Below are 17,911 nucleotides of genomic sequence, written 5' to 3'. Positions count from 1 at the left end.
ATAAATATTCCGCGAGGAAGCGTTCAATACTGTCGACGGCATCAGCAAGCGCACGGAAATTTACTGTACCATTTGTAAGCTACGGTCTTCATTGAAATTTTGTTGTTGCAATCAAAGAGGCTGAGGTGGAACTGGAGGTTTTTAAAAAAAAATTTTTTTATGTGTGCTGGTGTAGTGCCTATAATGCATCTCAGTTCCCAGAAAAATGCTGAGAATTCTGTAGATGCATGTCACAGACACATGTCAAATATGAAACAGATATGCAGTTTCACCACTCTTTATTCAGGCACTGTACCACTCTTCAGTAAAATGCAAGTTCAGTGTTCACTGAAGTACCATAAGAAATGCTTTGAATGGCATGTAAAAAAAAATTGTGTCATTTATGAATGTAAGTACAGCGAGCAATTCTGAGATCCCTGTATGTTTTTTTTTTAATGGTTTGTCATGTGATTTCCTGCAGTGGACCCAGTTCATGGACACTGTTGAAGGAATTATTGAAGGAGTGTATGTGCGGGGATGTTGACCGTCCTTTCATTCAGACGTCGAGATTCTTAATACATACCTTGCTTGTTAGCTACTGGTGTCATCCTTTTAGCAAGAATCTGACACACAATCACATTTCAGTGCAACCCACCAGCTGTGTGCGCGCGTGGAGTGTGAAGTGTGTGTGCATTCAGAGGTGCCTTTCTGGCCGTAAAAGCTTGTTTGCATTTCTACATATAACCGTGTGTAGCGCCTGCAGTAAGGATGGCAGTGCCATAGGAGACGTTTTGCATATATCCATCCTTCAACAGTCAGAGTATATTCTCTTCAAATCAAAGCGCTGTCTCTCTCTTTCTCATCTGCCGCTTATTCTTCAGTTGGCTTTAATGGAAAAATGTCGCAAGCGGAGAAACCACTCGCTCTACGCGTATAGCTACATCCATATTTATATGTTTGATGGTTGTCAATAAACCACTGTTGCTCAGTAAATAGGCCTTTATGATTTGCTTATGCTAGTGCAGTTTTAAAAAAAATCAATATCCCACTGTCATGTACATTTTTCAGGTTGCTGTTGATGTTGTCAGGTTCTGCTGACAATATCGTATGTGGCAAAGCATTTATTTTTTAAAGCGATATTTTAGCTATAATGCCGCTCTGAAATTAAGAGGCGGGAACAGACTTTAAGATGGAACCCTGTTGTACGTGCGCTCGACTACTAAGTTGCATTTCCATATTGTCATAATAGCTCCACTGGTGCATGGAGAATCATGAGTGATTTGTTTACAAACACTCAAGGCTAGACTCCAATGTAATGATTTGGAGCCTGAGAATTGATACCCGTGTCGAGCTGTTAAAGGATCCTCGGGATCCATTTTACGGGCTCAAACGCACGGCAGTTTCCGGGAGCGTTTCAGCGGACCCTCGGGTTAAGTGGCCAAAAAACGGGCTCTGTGGGGCAGCAAAGAGGGCCGTGAAATGGCGCCTGCGTTCGCATCTGAAAATCGCGGCTCTTCAAAAGACCGTGCTAATTCACATTAATCAGCCTGGCTGCCTCCCTGTGTGGGGCATGCCTGTACAAGCAGGAGAGGTTGACAAATCTACCTGAAAACAATGGATTAGGACTGTGGCGCCCGGGGGCAAAAGAGATTGATTTGAGAAGTAATTACGCGTCAGTTAAATTGAACTTGCTAGCAGCTGTGGTGGTTCACTCCAGTTTGCAATTTTCCTCCTGAAACACCTCTATCGTTCAGCCTCCTCCGTCCTCATTCCTATAGCGCTCTACCTGGGCTTGACTCTGTTAGGTGGGTGGGGGGACGGTTGGGGGGTGGAAGGGGGGGGCGGGGCGAGGGGGGACATTAAACAGGAAGGTTTGAATTAATTCTGCTCTCCCATTATTATTATTTTTTTCAGTTTTTGTTTGAACTCGTTTCAGTCTGTCCAGTAACTCAAATCTAACCATTTAAAAAAAAAAAAATAATAAAAAAAAAAGCAATCAGATTTTGAATTGTGTGACTTCAAGGAACATCTGAGAAGTAATATTCTGCCCATCGCCCGCAGTTTAGCACATTGTGTGCTGCTGAAAGGGAAAAGAAGTGGTCATACAATGTAATCGTCTCGGACTCCCTCCAAGGGTACGTCACGCTCAGCACTTTGGTGATGAACAGCAGATGAATGAACTCTTAATTCCATTCTGTGAAACAAGCTGACTTTTCCCTCCCCTATATAAGGCTCCAAAGTGCGTATGTCCTGCTGACCTTGCTGAACCAGTAGTGCGCGTGTAACTCTTTGTGGGAAGATTAATATTCTGCTAAACCAGAGTGCAGTTCATTTAGCTAACTTGGTTCCTATCGGCCTGAAGTCTCTGGAATGTTTGAAGCTGGACACCCAGTTGGCTACCTGTTGGCACAAGGTTGGTGCACTGGTGAAACTGATATGCACACCGATTCCAAGCCGTATACATAAAATAGGCTTAATTTCCTCCTTATCTCAGCATGTGTAGTCCATTTATGCAGTCAAGTAGTCGAGAATGCAACTTTTGGGTTTTCCGAGAGGAGAAAAAATAAATCAGTGGAATCTGGGCTTTTGCCTAAAATGGCCCCTGCTCTTAGCTATTAGAACTAATGAAGATATAGATGACACTCTTGAAAGATATTTAAGGTTTTTGCCCAACTTAAGCTGGGATAATTACTGCAGTGGCATTCCTATGGAACCTTGAATTGTTAACTCATGTACAGTACTGTATGTACAGTAGTGTATAGATTATGATAAGGGACATTGTTAAAACCCAGTGCCCAGTAATATTTCTCCAAAAATAATCGTATTTGGTAACCTCTTCTTCCTGTCCTCTCAGCTTTCTGCTATATATTTGTCAGGACGTGATGAACTTGTGTCAGCAGTTTGTGTGTCACTCCGCCTAGTTTAAGAGGACAGGGTTTTATAGCGTGATGGATGCGCGGGCCATGAAATGTCTGTCTGCTCTTTTGCCAACAAGATGAAAATCGTGAAATGTCGAGTCCGGAATATTCTGGGAAAACAAAACAAAACAAAACAAAACAAAAAAAATAGAAGAGGACCCCGGATGACTGATAGCTGAGGACGGACGGAGCTGCCGCTCGGAGAGGGTTCGTGTTTTTGTGACCGTCGCTGGCCGAGCTCCAGGCGCCAAGGCCACTCCGGACAAACGGCGGTCTGAGGGCCGCTGCAATATCGACGTGCGGCATCGTCGGCGAGGGCGTGAAGCGGGCGCGGCTCGGGCCTCCTTCCTTCTCTCTGCGTCCTGCGCGTGGCCTCGGAGTTTATTTTTAATGATGCGTTTCTTGGCGACGGGAGTCGGCTCACCTGCCGCTGCTCTTCAAGCATAAACGGTTCCTCTCCTCTGGATTCTGTAGCCTGACAGGCCCAAATAAAACCTCCCTCCTGTGGTGCTCTGCCAAGTCAGGCTGGGGGGCAGACAATTAGGGGCGCGTTTCGTATAAAACCGAAGCGGCCAAGTGATTATGCAATTAAAAATGTATTCCATTGCCAGCTCCGCGTTCGCTGCTTCGATTTATATCCCCCGGAATTGCTTTACCCGGCCATAAAGTTAATACATCCTCGGTATATGTGGCCTGTTGGGAGCGAATTAATCGATGTTATCACATCTGTGACGTTACATAGCTTGAGAAAATTTTTTAAAAAAACAGACGATGGAATGCTAGCAGGATTAGAATCAGAAGTGTGATTTATGGATAACGGCCTGGTGGCGATGTGCAGTTTTCCCCCCCTTGCAACGAATCCCCTGCCCCGCTTCATCGCGGCGTTCCCTTGGAAACATTAGCCCGGCTTTCCCGCGGCGCGACGTCGCGGCATCGCGAGCGTTAGCTCCCGAAGCTGTGACCGCCGAGGCGTGCGGCCCCGCCGGTTTAGCGCCGTCCTGCGCTGCCTCCGCTGTCGGAAGCGCTCGATGGTGGCTAACGCGGGTGGCCCGTGCCTGATGTTTTTGATTCGACTGTGCCTGCCCTTCCCTCCGCACAGGTCTGAGTGAGAGGGCGCCCAGAGTGTCCTCCCCGCCGCAGTCGCCGCCGGGCCCCGGGGTGAGTGCCTTTGTTTTAAAATGTCGTGGTGAGCCTTCGGGCCTAGGCTGCACACACACACACACACACACACGAGGTGCGGTGAGGCCGGCCGTCGGAATACCACCGCTGCAACATCGGCCTGGAACCACGCAAGCTCCCTGGCAGCTGGAGAACACTGGCGGGTCAGAGCGAGAAAATGAAAACTCTGATTGCAAATACCTTTGTTTATCTGCTCAATCTATACCCTCTTCCAGTATAATGCGCACGGCTGTGTATGTTTATATAAACTGTGTGAGAATAGAAAATGGAAGGAGGCATTTTTCTATTAACAATGCGGGTGACCCGTCTCAGATGTTTATAAGGATACTGCAAGTTTCAGTAAAAATAATGGCACAGTGGTTAGATAAGAAAAAATGTAACAACTGCACTATATATGTGTGTGTATGTATATAAATATATAGTGCAGTTGTTACATTTTCTCTTATCTAACCATTGTGCCACACTGCCATTATTTCATCTGAAATTTGCAGTATCCCATAATGTATCCTAACATCTGAGGTAGTTCAGCCGCATTGTTAATAGAAGAATGGCTCTTTTATTCACGCTATTGCGGTTGCTACGATATATAATATTGTAATGAAAATGATCATAATTGCGTAGTTATCATTATTTCTGATAATGCGCGTTATAATCGAAAAAGCCCATGGAATTAACCTAGGACATTAATGGGCAAGCAACTAATTTGACGTAATTATCCGTGGGATGAAGCGGTGTTTAGTCGTCCTGCTCTGAGGTCAGGTGATGAAAAGGGGAACGTGGGGGGGGGGGGGGGGGGGAGGGACGGCGGGGAATTTTGGGTACTCCACATTAGAGTGAGGTACCCCAGGAGTGGCTGGCGGTTGCTCACGGAGACCGGGCCGCCAGATTCGGCGGTTTGAATTTTGGCCGTGTTTTCCGTTGTTGGCAGTGGTACCTGCCATTTTGGCTGGGTCTGTGTGCTCCGTCTCCCTCGCCTTGGCTCCTCTCTGTGCGAATAGGGGAGGCAGGTGATGTGAAGTCTCACCCATTTGTTTGACTAAACACCCCAGCCTGTGCGATCCCACTTTGAGTCATCTGCTGGCTCTATGGGTGTGAGGCACTGATAGAATATACCAGACATCGGCCTCTCTGTGACTATGACATAGAAAATACCTCTCGGAACAAGGCCGGGGACGGGGGGTGGGGGTGTTTGGGGGGGTGGGGGGGGGGGCATGTCATATCCTTTGCTATCAGCACGAGGGTCGTAAATGTGTTGTAAGTCAGGTTAATAGATAGTGACAGTTTAAGTACAGGTATTGCACCTCTTCAGCCCAGCCTGTTTTCAGGAATGTATTGTTGGGAACAACGGCAGAGTCATCTGCTTAAATTGCTTGGTCTATATTTAATGAAATTGCCTTTGATTTATGTGTCTGTGTCTCCAACCTGATGTGAGCTGTGCAGTCGGAGGCATCAGATAGAACAGGAAATAATAACGCCTGTTGAATAAATTTTATATTTTTGAGGCTGATTCATGTTCCATATGAAAAAACAGGGTGTCTTGGATTATATGTGTTACAGAACCTGGCATCTGCTATATACAAGGACTGAATGAAATCCTCTAGACAATATTTTTTTGAAATGCTATTGTTGCTTGTTGTCAGGCATTAATGGTCTCTGTCTTGTTTTATGTTCTGGTGGCAATTGTGTGTTAATTCTTAGTGTGTCGTCTCTTACAGCTGTCTATATCTCAGCTCGCTGCTTCTCCACGTTACCCAACCATCAGCCACTCCACATCGTCACCCTGGCAACAGCAGTTTCCCTCTCAGCTCTACCCCTCCCCTCTGGTATCGGCCTACCAGCTGTCACACATTGTAAGAGTCCGCCCCCACTCCTGCTTCCCCAGGAACACACGCGCGCACACATACATACAGACACACACACACATACACACATACAGACCCATGCACACGTGTGCACACACACATACAGACCCACACACATGTGCACAGCACATACACACATACATGCCCACACACGCGCGTGCACACACACATACAGACCCACACACATGCGCACAGCACACACACACACACACATACAGGCCCACACACTCACATGCACGCAGATAAATGCGTAAAAAGTGCATTGCCATAGATTGACTCACTGGCCTGTCGTTATGTATTCCTATGTTGTACTGCAGGTGCATGCACGCACACGTGTGTGCACAGACAGGCGTACTGTCCACACACACCTGCCAGTGCCCTCCCCCTCCCCCCCCCCATCCTCCCCTGTCTGCACCCAGGACAGAATCACTCTCTCAGTACTGAGCTCCCTTTCTTTCAGCTGCTCTCTGGTATGCGTTCTGCTCAAAGCCTGAAAGAAGCACTGCTTTCAGAAATGTTTTAGAGAATGGCATTCTGGAGGTAAAACACTCACACGTACGCACGCACACACACACACGCACACTTACACACACACCCCTGATTACTCCCGTCAGCTGCAGACAGCTGAAAACCCTGGGCAGCTCGTGGAACTTCAGCATCTTTCCACACGCTGTAGTCACGCAGTACGAAGCCTTTGCTTCGGTCTGTCTGCGCGGATCTCCAAAACGCCACGGCTGAAATTCAGAAGAAAAGCCATCGTCGTAAGTGAGCGCTTTTCTGCAAAGCGCATGAGCACAGTCATTGATTGGCGGCAGACGAGGCTGTGGGGGGTGTGATTTTTAATCAGGTCGCATGGTAGGCGTCCTGAATATCCCGGTGCTGAGATTCCGCGGGGGGGTGGGGGGGGGTGGCGGCGGCCTCACGTGCTGTCACTTCCCTCCAGACGCTTTGATGGACACGTGCTGTGCGGCGAACAGGGAAACCGTGCTTGGCTCGCTGCTGTACCGCCATTAGACTCCATGAATAATATGAAGTGTTTCGCTTTGGTGGAGACTGTGAAATTTGACTGCTGTCTGAGCACCTCACGTCGAATAAGTTTGTGATACACAAAATAATTTATAAATAAATTGAACATTACAGATGGACACTTAATGTTCACTACTAATATTAGGGAGCTACTATTAGATTTAGGTGATTATAGTTCAAGCAGATGTTGCTTTAAAACACGTACAGATAATTACCGTTATATTTCTCACACAGCAAATCATTGGAAAAAGATAAAAATGACATTGGATCGCCAGTAATTTTATAGATCATTTGTCAGTTAAGGGCCCAAACTAGGGTTAGGGTTAGGAAAACGGTAAATCTGAGGGTAAAGGCAAGTTCACGGCTGTGTTCAGCAGCTTGAAGAATGGTTAGGACACAGGTTTGTTAATGATTTTGAATGAGTCAAATATTTTCTACTGTAGCATGGGTACCTATGGCCATTAAAAAATTAGCAATATATTAATATTTTTTCAGGGAAAAAATCTTTTTAAAAGACCTGAAACATTATTTTGCATTTGTATTATTGTATTCGTGATATTTACCTTGATTTTTAATCAATTTTAAATGGGTTTTCTGAAGTTTTCCAAGCTACCAATGGCTTCAATTAGGGTTAAGGGCCCAAACTAGGGTTAGGGTTAGGAAAACGGTAAGTCAGAGGGTAAAGGCAAGTTCACAGCTGTGTTCAGCAGCTTGAAGAATGGTTAGGACGCAGGTTTGTTAATGATTTTGAATGATTCAAATATTTTCTACTATAGCATGGGTACCTATGGCCATTAAAAAATTAGCAATATATTAATATTTTTTCAAGGAAAAAATCTTTTTAAAAGACCTGAAACATATTATTTTGCATTGTATTGTTTTATTCATGATATTTACCTTGATTTTTAATCAATTTTAAATGGGTTTTCTGAAGTTTTCCAAGCTTCCAATGGTTTCAATTAGGGTTAAGGGCCCAAACTAGGGTTAGGGTTAGGAAAACGGTAAGTCTGAGGGTAAAGGCAAGTTCACGGCTGTGTTCAGCAGCTTGAAGAATGGTTAGGACACAGGTTTGTTAATGATTTTGAATGATTCAAATATTTTCTACTATAGCATGGGTACCTATGGCCATAAGAAATGTGCAATATATTAATATTTTTTCAAGGAAAAAATCTTTTTAAAAGACCTGAAACATTATTTTGCATTGTATTGTTTTATTCATGATATTTACCTTGATTTTTAATCAATTTTAAATGGGTTTTCTGAAGTTTTCCAAGCTTCCAATGGTTTCAATTAGGGTTAAGGGCCCAAACTAGGGTTAGGGTTAGGAAAACGGTAAGTCTGAGGGTAAAGGCAAGTTCACGGCTGTGTTCAGCAGCTTGAAGAATGGTTAGGACACAGGTTTGTTAATGATTTTGAATGAGTCAAATATTTTCTACTGTAGCATGGGTACCTATGGCCATTAAAAAATTTGCAATATATTAATATTTTTTCAAGGAAAAAAAAAACTTTTTAAAAGACCTGAAACATTATTTTGCATTGTATTGTTTTATTCATGATATTTACCTTGATTTTTAATCAATTTTAAATGGGTTTTCTGAAGTTTTCCAAGCTTCCAATGGTTTCAATTAGGGTTAAGGGCCCAAACTAGGGTTAGGGTTAGGAAAACGGTAAGTCTGAGGGTAAAGGCAAGTTCACGGCTGTGTTCAGCAGCTTGAAGAATGGTTAGGACACAGGTTTGTTAATGATTTTGAATGAGTCAAATATTTTCTACTGTAGCATGGGTACCTATGGCCATTAAAAAATTAGCAATATATTAATATTTTTTCAAGGAAAAAATCTTTTTAAAAGACCTGAAACATTATTTTGCATTTGTATTATTGTATTCGTGATATTTACCTTGATTTTTAATCAATTTTAAATGGGTTTTCTGAAGTTTTCCAAGCTACCAATGGCTTCAATTAGGGTTAAGGGCCCAAACTAGGGTTAGGGTTAGGAAAACGGTAAGTCAGAGGGTAAAGGCAAGTTCACAGCTGTGTTCAGCAGCTTGAAGAATGGTTAGGACACAGGTTTGTTAATGATTTTGAATGATTCAAATATTTTCTACTATAGCATGGGTACCTATGGCCATAAGAAATGTGCAATATATTAATATCTTTTCAAGGAAAAAATCTTTTTAAAAGACCTGAAACATTATTTTGCATTGTATTGTTTTATTCATGATATTTACCTTGATTTTTAATCAATTTTAAATGGGTTTTCTGAAGTTTTCCAAGCTTCCAATGGTTTCAATTAGGGTTAAGGGCCCAAACTAGGGTTAGGGTTAGGAAAACGGTAAGTCTGAGGGTAAAGGCAAGTTCACGGCTGTGTTCAGCAGCTTGAAGAATGGTTAGGACACAGGTTTGTTAATGATTTTGAATGAGTCAAATATTTTCTACTGTAGCATGGGTACCTATGGCCATTAAAAAATTAGCAATATATTAATATTTTTTCAAGGAAACGAAAAACTTTTTAAAAGACCTTAAACATTATTTTGCATTGTGTTGCTTTATTCATGATATTTACCTTGATTTTTAATCAATTTTAAATGGGTTTTCTGAAGTTTTCCAAGCTTCCAATGCTTTCAATTAGGGTTAAGGGCCCAAACTAGGGTTAGGGTTAGGAAAACGGTAAGTCTGAGGGTAAAGGCAAGTTCACGGCTGTGTTCAGCAGCTTGAAGAATGGTTAGGACACAGGTTTGTTAATGATTTTGAATGAGTCAAATATTTTCTACTGTAGCATGGGTACCTATGGCCATTAAAAAATTAGCAATATATTAATATTTTTTCAAGGAAAAAATCTTTTTAAAAGACCTGAAACATTATTTTGCATTTGTATTATTGTATTCGTGATATTTACCTTGATTTTTAATCAATTTTAAATGGGTTTTCTGAAGTTTTCCAAGCTACCAATGGCTTCAATTAGGGTTAAGGGCCCAAACTAGGGTTAGGGTTAGGAAAACGGTAAATCTGAGGGTAAAGGCAAGTTCACGGCTGTGTTCAGCAGCTTGAAGAATGGTTAGGACACAGGTTTGTTAATGATTTTGAATGATTCAAATATTTTATACTATAGCATGGGTACCTATGGCCATTAAAAAATTAGCAATATATTAATATTTTTTCAAGGAAAAAATCTTTTTAAAAGACCTGAAACATTATTTTGCATTTGTATTATTGTATTCGTGATATTTACCTTGATTTTTAATCAATTTTAAATGGGTTTTCTGAAGTTTTCCAAGCTACCAATGGCTTCAATTAGGGTTAAGGGCCCAAACTAGGGTTAGGGTTAGGAAAACGGTAAGTCAGAGGGTAAAGGCAAGTTCACAGCTGTGTTCAGCAGCTTGAAGAATGGTTAGGACACAGGTTTGTTAATGATTTTGAATGATTCAAATATTTTCTACTATAGCATGGGTACCTATGGCCATAAGAAATGTGCAATATATTAATATCTTTTCAAGGAAAAAATCTTTTTAAAAGACCTGAAACATTATTTTGCATTGTATTGTTTTATTCATGATATTTACCTTGATTTTTAATCAATTTTAAATGGGTTTTCTGAAGTTTTCCAAGCTTCCAATGGTTTCAATTAGGGTTAAGGGCCCAAACTAGGGTTAGGGTTAGGAAAACGGTAAGTCTGAGGGTAAAGGCAAGTTCACGGCTGTGTTCAGCAGCTTGAAGAATGGTTAGGACACAGGTTTGTTAATGATTTTGAATGATTCAAATATTTTCTACTATAGCATGGGTACCTATAGCCATAAGAAATGTGCAATATATTAATATTTTTTCAAGGAAAAAATCTTTTTAAAAGACCTGAAACATTATTTTGCATTGTATTGTTTTATTCATGATATTTACCTTGATTTTTAATCAATTTTAAATGGGTTTTCTGAAGTTTTCCAAGCTACCAATGGCTTCAATTAGGGTTAAGGGCCCAAACTAGGGTTAGGGTTAGGAAAACGGTAAGTCAGAGGGTAAAGGCAAGTTCACAGCTGTGTTCAGCAGCTTGAAGAATGGTTAGGACACAGGTTTGTTAATGATTTTGAATGATTCAAATATTTTCTACTATAGCATGGGTACCTATGGCCATAAGAAATGTGCAATATATTAATATTTTTTCAAGGAAAAAAAAAACTTTTTAAAAGACCTGAAACATTATTTTGCATTGTGTTGCTTTATTCATGATATTTACCTTGATTTTTAATCAATTTTAAATGGGTTTTCTGAAGTTTTCCAAGCTTCCAATGCTTTCAATTAGGGTTAAGGGCCCAAACTAGGGTTAGGGTTAGGAAAACGGTAAGTCTGAGGGTAAAGGCAAGTTCACGGCTGTGTTCAGCAGCTTGAAGAATGGTTAGGACACAGGTTTGTTAATGATTTTGAATGAGTCAAATATTTTCTACTGTAGCATGGGTACCTATGGCCATTAAAAAATTTGCAATATATTAATATTTTTTCAAGGAAAAAAAAAACTTTTTAAAAGACCTGAAACATTATTTTGCATTGTATTGTTTTATTCATGATATTTACCTTGATTTTTAATCAATTTTAAATGGGTTTTCTGAAGTTTTCCAAGCTTCCAATGCTTTCAATTAGGGTTAAGGGCCCAAACTAGGGTTAGGGTTAGGAAAACGGTAAGTCTGAGGGTAAAGGCAAGTTCACGGCTGTGTTCAGCAGCTTGAAGAATGGTTAGGACACAGGTTTGTTAATGATTTTGAATGATTCAAATATTTTCTACTATAGCATGGGTACCTATGGCCATAAGAAATGTGCAATATATTAATATTTTTTCAAGGAAAAAATCTTTTTAAAAGACCTGAAACATTATTTTGCATTGTATTGTTTTATTCATGATATTTACCTTGATTTTTAATCAATTTTAAATGGGTTTTCTGAAGTTTTCCAAGCTTCCAATGGTTTCAATTAGGGTTAAGGGCCCAAACTAGGGTTAGGGTTAGGAAAACGGTAAGTCTGAGGGTAAAGGCAAGTTCACGGCTGTGTTCAGCAGCTTGAAGAATGGTTAGGACACAGGTTTGTTAATGATTTTGAATGAGTCAAATATTTTCTACTGTAGCATGGGTACCTATGGCCATTAAAAAATTTGCAATATATTAATATTTTTTCAAGGAAAAAAAAAACTTTTTAAAAGACCTGAAACATTATTTTGCATTGTATTGTTTTATTCATGATATTTACCTTGATTTTTAATCAATTTTAAATGGGTTTTCTGAAGTTTTCCAAGCTTCCAATGGTTTCAATTAGGGTTAAGGGCCCAAACTAGGGTTAGGGTTAGGAAAACGGTAAGTCTGAGGGTAAAGGCAAGTTCACGGCTGTGTTCAGCAGCTTGAAGAATGGTTAGGACACAGGTTTGTTAATGATTTTGAATGAGTCAAATATTTTCTACTGTAGCATGGCCATTAAAAAATGAGCAATATATTAATATTTTTTCAAGGAAAAAATCTTTTTAAAAGACCTGAAACATTATTTTGCATTTGTATTATTGTATTCGTGATATTTACCTTGATTTTTAATCAATTTTAAATGGGTTTTCTGAAGTTTTCCAAGCTACCAATGGCTTCAATTAGGGTTAAGGGCCCAAACTAGGGTTAAGGTTAGGAAAACGGTAAGTCAGAGGGTAAAGGCAAGTTCACAGCTGTGTTCAGCAGCTTGAAGAATGGTTAGGACACAGGTTTGTTAATGATTTTGAATGATTCAAATATTTTCTACTATAGCATGGGTACCTATGGCCATAAGAAATGTGCAATATATTAATATTTTTTCAAGGAAAAAATCTTTTTAAAAGACCTGAAACATTATTTTGCATTGTATTGTTTTATTCATGATATTTACCTTGATTTTTAATCAATTTTAAATGGGTTTTCTGAAGTTTTCCAAGCTTCCAATGGTTTCAATTAGGGTTAAGGGCCCAAACTAGGGTTAAGGTTAGGAAAACGGTAAGTCAGAGGGTAAAGGCAAGTTCACGGCTGTGTTCAGCAGCTTGAAGAATGGTTAGGACACAGGTTTGTTAATGATTTTGAATGATTCAAATATTTTCTACTATAGCATGGGTACCTATGGCCATAAGAAATGTGCAATATATTAATATTTTTTCAAGGAAAAAATCTTTTTAAAAGACCTGAAACATTATTTTGCATTGTATTGTTTTATTCATGATATTTACCTTGATTTTTAATCAATTTTAAATGGGTTTTCTGAAGTTTTCCAAGCTACCAATGGCTTCAATTAGGGTTAAGGGCCCAAACTAGGGTTAAGGTTAGGAAAACGGTAAGTCAGAGGGTAAAGGCAAGTTCACAGCTGTGTTCAGCAGCTTGAAGAATGGTTAGGACACAGGTTTGTTAATGATTTTGAATGATTCAAATATTTTCTACTATAGCATGGGTACCTATGGCCATAAGAAATGTGCAATATATTAATATTTTTTCAAGGAAAAAATCTTTTTAAAAGACCTGAAACATTATTTTGCATTGTATTGTTTTATTCATGATATTTACCTTGATTTTTAATCAATTTTAAATGGGTTTTCTGAAGTTTTCCAAGCTTCCAATGGTTTCAATTAGGGTTAAGGGCCCAAACTAGGGTTAGGGTTAGGAAAACGGTAAGTCTGAGGGTAAAGGCAAGTTCACGGCTGTGTTCAGCAGCTTGAAGAATGGTTAGGACACAGGTTTGTTAATGATTTTGAATGAGTCAAATATTTTCTACTATAGCATGGGTACCTATGGCCATAAGAAATGTGCAATATATTAATATTTTTTCAAGGAAAAAATCTTTTTAAAAGACCTGAAACATTATTTTGCATTGTATTGTTTTATTCATGATATTTACCTTGATTTTTAATCAATTTTAAATGGGTTTTCTGAAGTTTTCCAAGCTTCCAATGGTTTCAATTAGGGTTAAGGGCCCAAACTAGGGTTAGGGTTAGGAAAACGGTAAGTCTGAGGGTAAAGGCAAGTTCACGGCTGTGTTCAGCAGCTTGAAGAATGGTTAGGACACAGGTTTGTTAATGATTTTGAATGAGTCAAATATTTTCTACTGTAGCATGGGTACCTATGGCCATTAAAAAATTAGCAATATATTAATATTTTTTCAAGGAAAAAATCTTTTTAAAAGACCTGAAACATTATTTTGCATTTGTATTATTGTATTCGTGATATTTACCTTGATTTTTAATCAATTTTAAATGGGTTTTCTGAAGTTTTCCAAGCTACCAATGGCTTCAATTAGGGTTAAGGGCCCAAACTAGGGTTAGGGTTAGGAACACGGTAAGTCAGAGGGTAAAGGCAAGTTCACAGCTGTGTTCAGCAGCTTGAAGAATGGTTAGGACACAGGTTTGTTAATGATTTTGAATGATTCAAATATTTTCTACTATAGCATGGGTACCTATGGCCATTAAAAAATTAGCAATATATTAATATTTTTTCAAGGAAAAAATCTTTTTAAAAGACCTGAAACATATTATTTTGCATTGTATTGTTTTATTCATGATATTTACCTTGATTTTTAATCAATTTTAAATGGGTTTTCTGAAGTTTTCCAAGCTTCCAATGGTTTCAATTAGGGTTAAGGGCCCAAACTAGGGTTAGGGTTAGGAAAACGGTAAGTCTGAGGGTAAAGGCAAGTTCACGGCTGTGTTCAGCAGCTTGAAGAATGGTTAGGACACAGGTTTGTTAATGATTTTGAATGAGTCAAATATTTTCTACTGTAGCATGGGTACCTATGGCCATTAAAAAATTAGCAATATATGAAAATTTTTTTAAGGAAAAAATCTTTTTAAAAGACCTGAAACATTATTTTGCATTTGTATTATTTTATTCTTGATATTTACCTTGTTTATTAATCAATTTTAAATGGGTTTTCTGAAGTTTTCCAAGCTACCAATGGCTTCAATTAGGGTTAAGGGCCCAAACTAGGGTTAGGGTTAGGAAAACGGTAAGTCAGAGGGTAAAGGCAAGTTCACAGCTGTGTTCAGCAGCTTGAAGAATGGTTAGGACACAGGTTTGTTAATGATTTTGAATGATTCAAATATTTTCTACTATAGCATGGGTACCTATGGCCATAAGAAATGTGCAATATATTAATATTTTTTCAAGGAAAAAAAAAACTTTTTAAAAGACCTGAAACATTATTTTGCATTGTATTGTTTTATTCATGATATTTACCTTGATTTTTAATCAATTTTAAATGGGTTTTCTGAAGTTTTCCAAGCTTCCAATGGTTTCAATTAGGGTTAAGGGCCCAAACTAGGGTTAGGGTTAGGAAAACGGTAAGTCTGAGGGTAAAGGCAAGTTCACGGCTGTGTTCAGCAGCTTGAAGAATGGTTAGGACACAGGTTTGTTAATGATTTTGAATGAGTCAAATATTTTCTACTGTAGCATGGGTACCTATGGCCATAAGAAATGTGCAATATATTAATATTTTTTCAAGGAAACGAAAAACTTTTTAAAAGACCTGAAACATTATTTTTCATTTGTATTATTGTATTCGTGATATTTACCTTGATTTTTAATCTATTTTAAATGGGTTTTCTGAAGTTTTCCAAGCTTCCAATGGTTTCAATTAGGGTTAAGGGCCCAAACTAGGGTTAGGGTTAGGAAAACGGTAAGTCTGAGGGTAAAGGCAAGTTCATGGCTGTGTTCAGCAGCTTGAAGAATGGTTAGGACACAGGTTTGTTAATGATTTTGAATGAGTCAAATATTTTCTACTGTAGCATGGGTACCTATGGCCATTAAAAAAATAGCAATATATTAATATTTTTTCAAGGAAAAAATCTTTTTAAAAGACCTGAAACATTATTTTGCATTTGTATTATTGTATTCGTGATATTTACCTTGATTTTTAATCAATTTTAAATGGGTTTTCTGATGTTTTCCAAGCTACCAATGGTTTCAATTAGGGTTTAGGGCCCAAACTAGGGTTAGGGTTAGGGTTAGGGTTAGGAAAACGGTAAGTCTGAGGGTAAAGGCAAGTTCACGGCTGTGTTCAGCAGCTTGAAGAATGGTTAGGACACAGGTTTGTTAATGATTTTGAATGATTCAAATATTTTCTACTGCAGCATGGGTACCTAGGGCCATTAAAAAATGTGCAATATATTAATATTTTTTCAATGAAAAAATCTTTTTAAAAGACCTGAAACGTATTATTTTTCATTTGTATTATTGTATTCGTGATATTTACCTTGATTTTTAATGGTCTAATGCTGGAGAGACCATTATAAAGTAATATATCTTGGAGTAGTCAGTCAGAAATATCAAATCAAATTATAGATGATTTTCTGACAGTATACCACTTAATCTGACAGTCAGCTGTGCATTTTGGTATTTTTTTAAAACAAGCAATTTATTTTATTTACTTGAACTTGTGTTCTTTTTTTTTCCCCCATATTTCCAAGTTGCAAAGTATCCACTGCCAACCAGCTGTGTGAATTGTCGTTTTTACACAAATTACACAAGCATAACATTACTGGCAATCAGTCTGTGTAATTTGTCAAAAGAGCCTTATAATGAATGTGCCTGACAGTTGAGAACATATGGAAAAAGTCTGAAAGTCTTCATGTTTTGGCACATTTATGAAGTTGTTGTGTGATGCAGCCAGCGTGGCTCTGAGTTAGGCTGGATAACAGCTGTGGGCCTTCATGTTCTACGGCTGTGCATGTCTCCACCGCTGAGCTGCACTGTGCATCAGTGCAGCTGCGGAGAGGGAAATTACAGCGTTCGCTCGCAAGGCTAATAGCCGGTGACAGTTGTGTTTTATGTATTTAAATAGTTTTATAGTTTTGCATGGCCGGCTCACAGAAACAAACGATTGTCTTTTTTCACGACCGTCCTCCACGCCGCCTGAACGAAGCTCCCCGTGGTTTCTCCCCCCCCCCACACAGGAGCTGCCGTGTGCCAGCAGCATCGCGCACCTGGAGGTGAGCCTGAGCGCGGCGGGGGAGACGGACCGGCCCCCGCCCGCAGAGCAGCTGCGGGAGCTGCCGTTCGCCCCCGTGCACGCGCCCGTCACCACGCTGGGGACGCAGACGTCGGGGTGAGAGAGAGAGTCCGCCGCCACCGCAGCCGCTGCCGCCGCCGGCGGCCCTCTGCGTTTACAGGTTAATCAGTCCCGCTGCCGCGGCGACGGGCCTTTAAAGGCACAGCGGCCCTGCGGTGGCTGAGCTGCCGGAAGATTCCGGAAAAAAAACAAAAAAACAAACACTTTTGCCTTGCGGAAATGGGTAGGATCCGCCAAGTCCTTCTGTGTCCTTCTTGATAGAAAGTTATTTGTATAGTCTATCCTGTGATTCTCGTAACTGTATAAATTTTGGTATGAATTTAAGTATTGCCACACAGGTAACACAGTCAATATAGAACAGAACACACAGGAGGACTTGCACAAACTTGGTTTGTTTAAAGAATTATTGTTTTAATAACTTTTACAACAGCCTGTGTTCATAAAATAGTATGCGTTTTCATACATAACTCTTTAGTTTTCTTTAATCAAAGGTATAAGTTAATTTAGTATTTAGAGTTACTGTCTGAAATCCGAATGCAGTAACAGAAATTGAAAAGTCATAACAATTATGATGATATATAAAATGAACAACTGGGGAACTTTTTCCAAGCTATAAAAAAAAAACAAAAAAAAATCAAATTGCATTTGCAGAGTATCAAGTGAAAAGAATCGTATATAAGTTGATCAGGAAATATGTTTTTTCATTCATTTGGCTGGAATTTCAGTGGTTCTCATTTCCAACCCAATAATGACTTTTTTTTATTTTCATTGCTGTGAAATGACCCACTTTTTAAAATGTGCACACTGAATTCAAAAGACCTTTAATTTAATTTAAATTGCACAGTGTATCTGATTAAATTGAACTCCTTTGAAATTAAAACTGCCGTGCGAACATTAATCCAATCTGTAT

The 17,911-nt window shown here is 39.4% G+C and overlaps 1 protein-coding gene across 1 annotated transcript in view; it reads left to right on the top strand.

Moving 5' to 3' along the window:
• nphp4 (nephronophthisis 4) overlaps positions 1-17,911 on the top strand; it is a 154,343-nt gene that overhangs the window by 102,728 nt on the left and 33,704 nt on the right. Inside the window, exons 12-14 of the mRNA XM_035381236.1 lie at positions 3,997-4,055; positions 5,792-5,926; positions 16,886-17,037. Of these exons, the coding sequence (XP_035237127.1) occupies positions 3,997-4,055; positions 5,792-5,926; positions 16,886-17,037 (346 nt within the window). The remainder of the gene's footprint in view (positions 1-3,996; positions 4,056-5,791; positions 5,927-16,885; positions 17,038-17,911) is intronic.

The sequence above is a fragment of the Anguilla anguilla genome, chromosome 11, assembly GCF_013347855.1.
Source record: "Anguilla anguilla isolate fAngAng1 chromosome 11, fAngAng1.pri, whole genome shotgun sequence".
NCBI lineage: Eukaryota > Metazoa > Chordata > Actinopteri > Anguilliformes > Anguillidae > Anguilla > Anguilla anguilla.
Note: the sequence above shows the minus strand (reverse complement) of the source record. Positions and strands in the feature narration are given on the sequence as shown.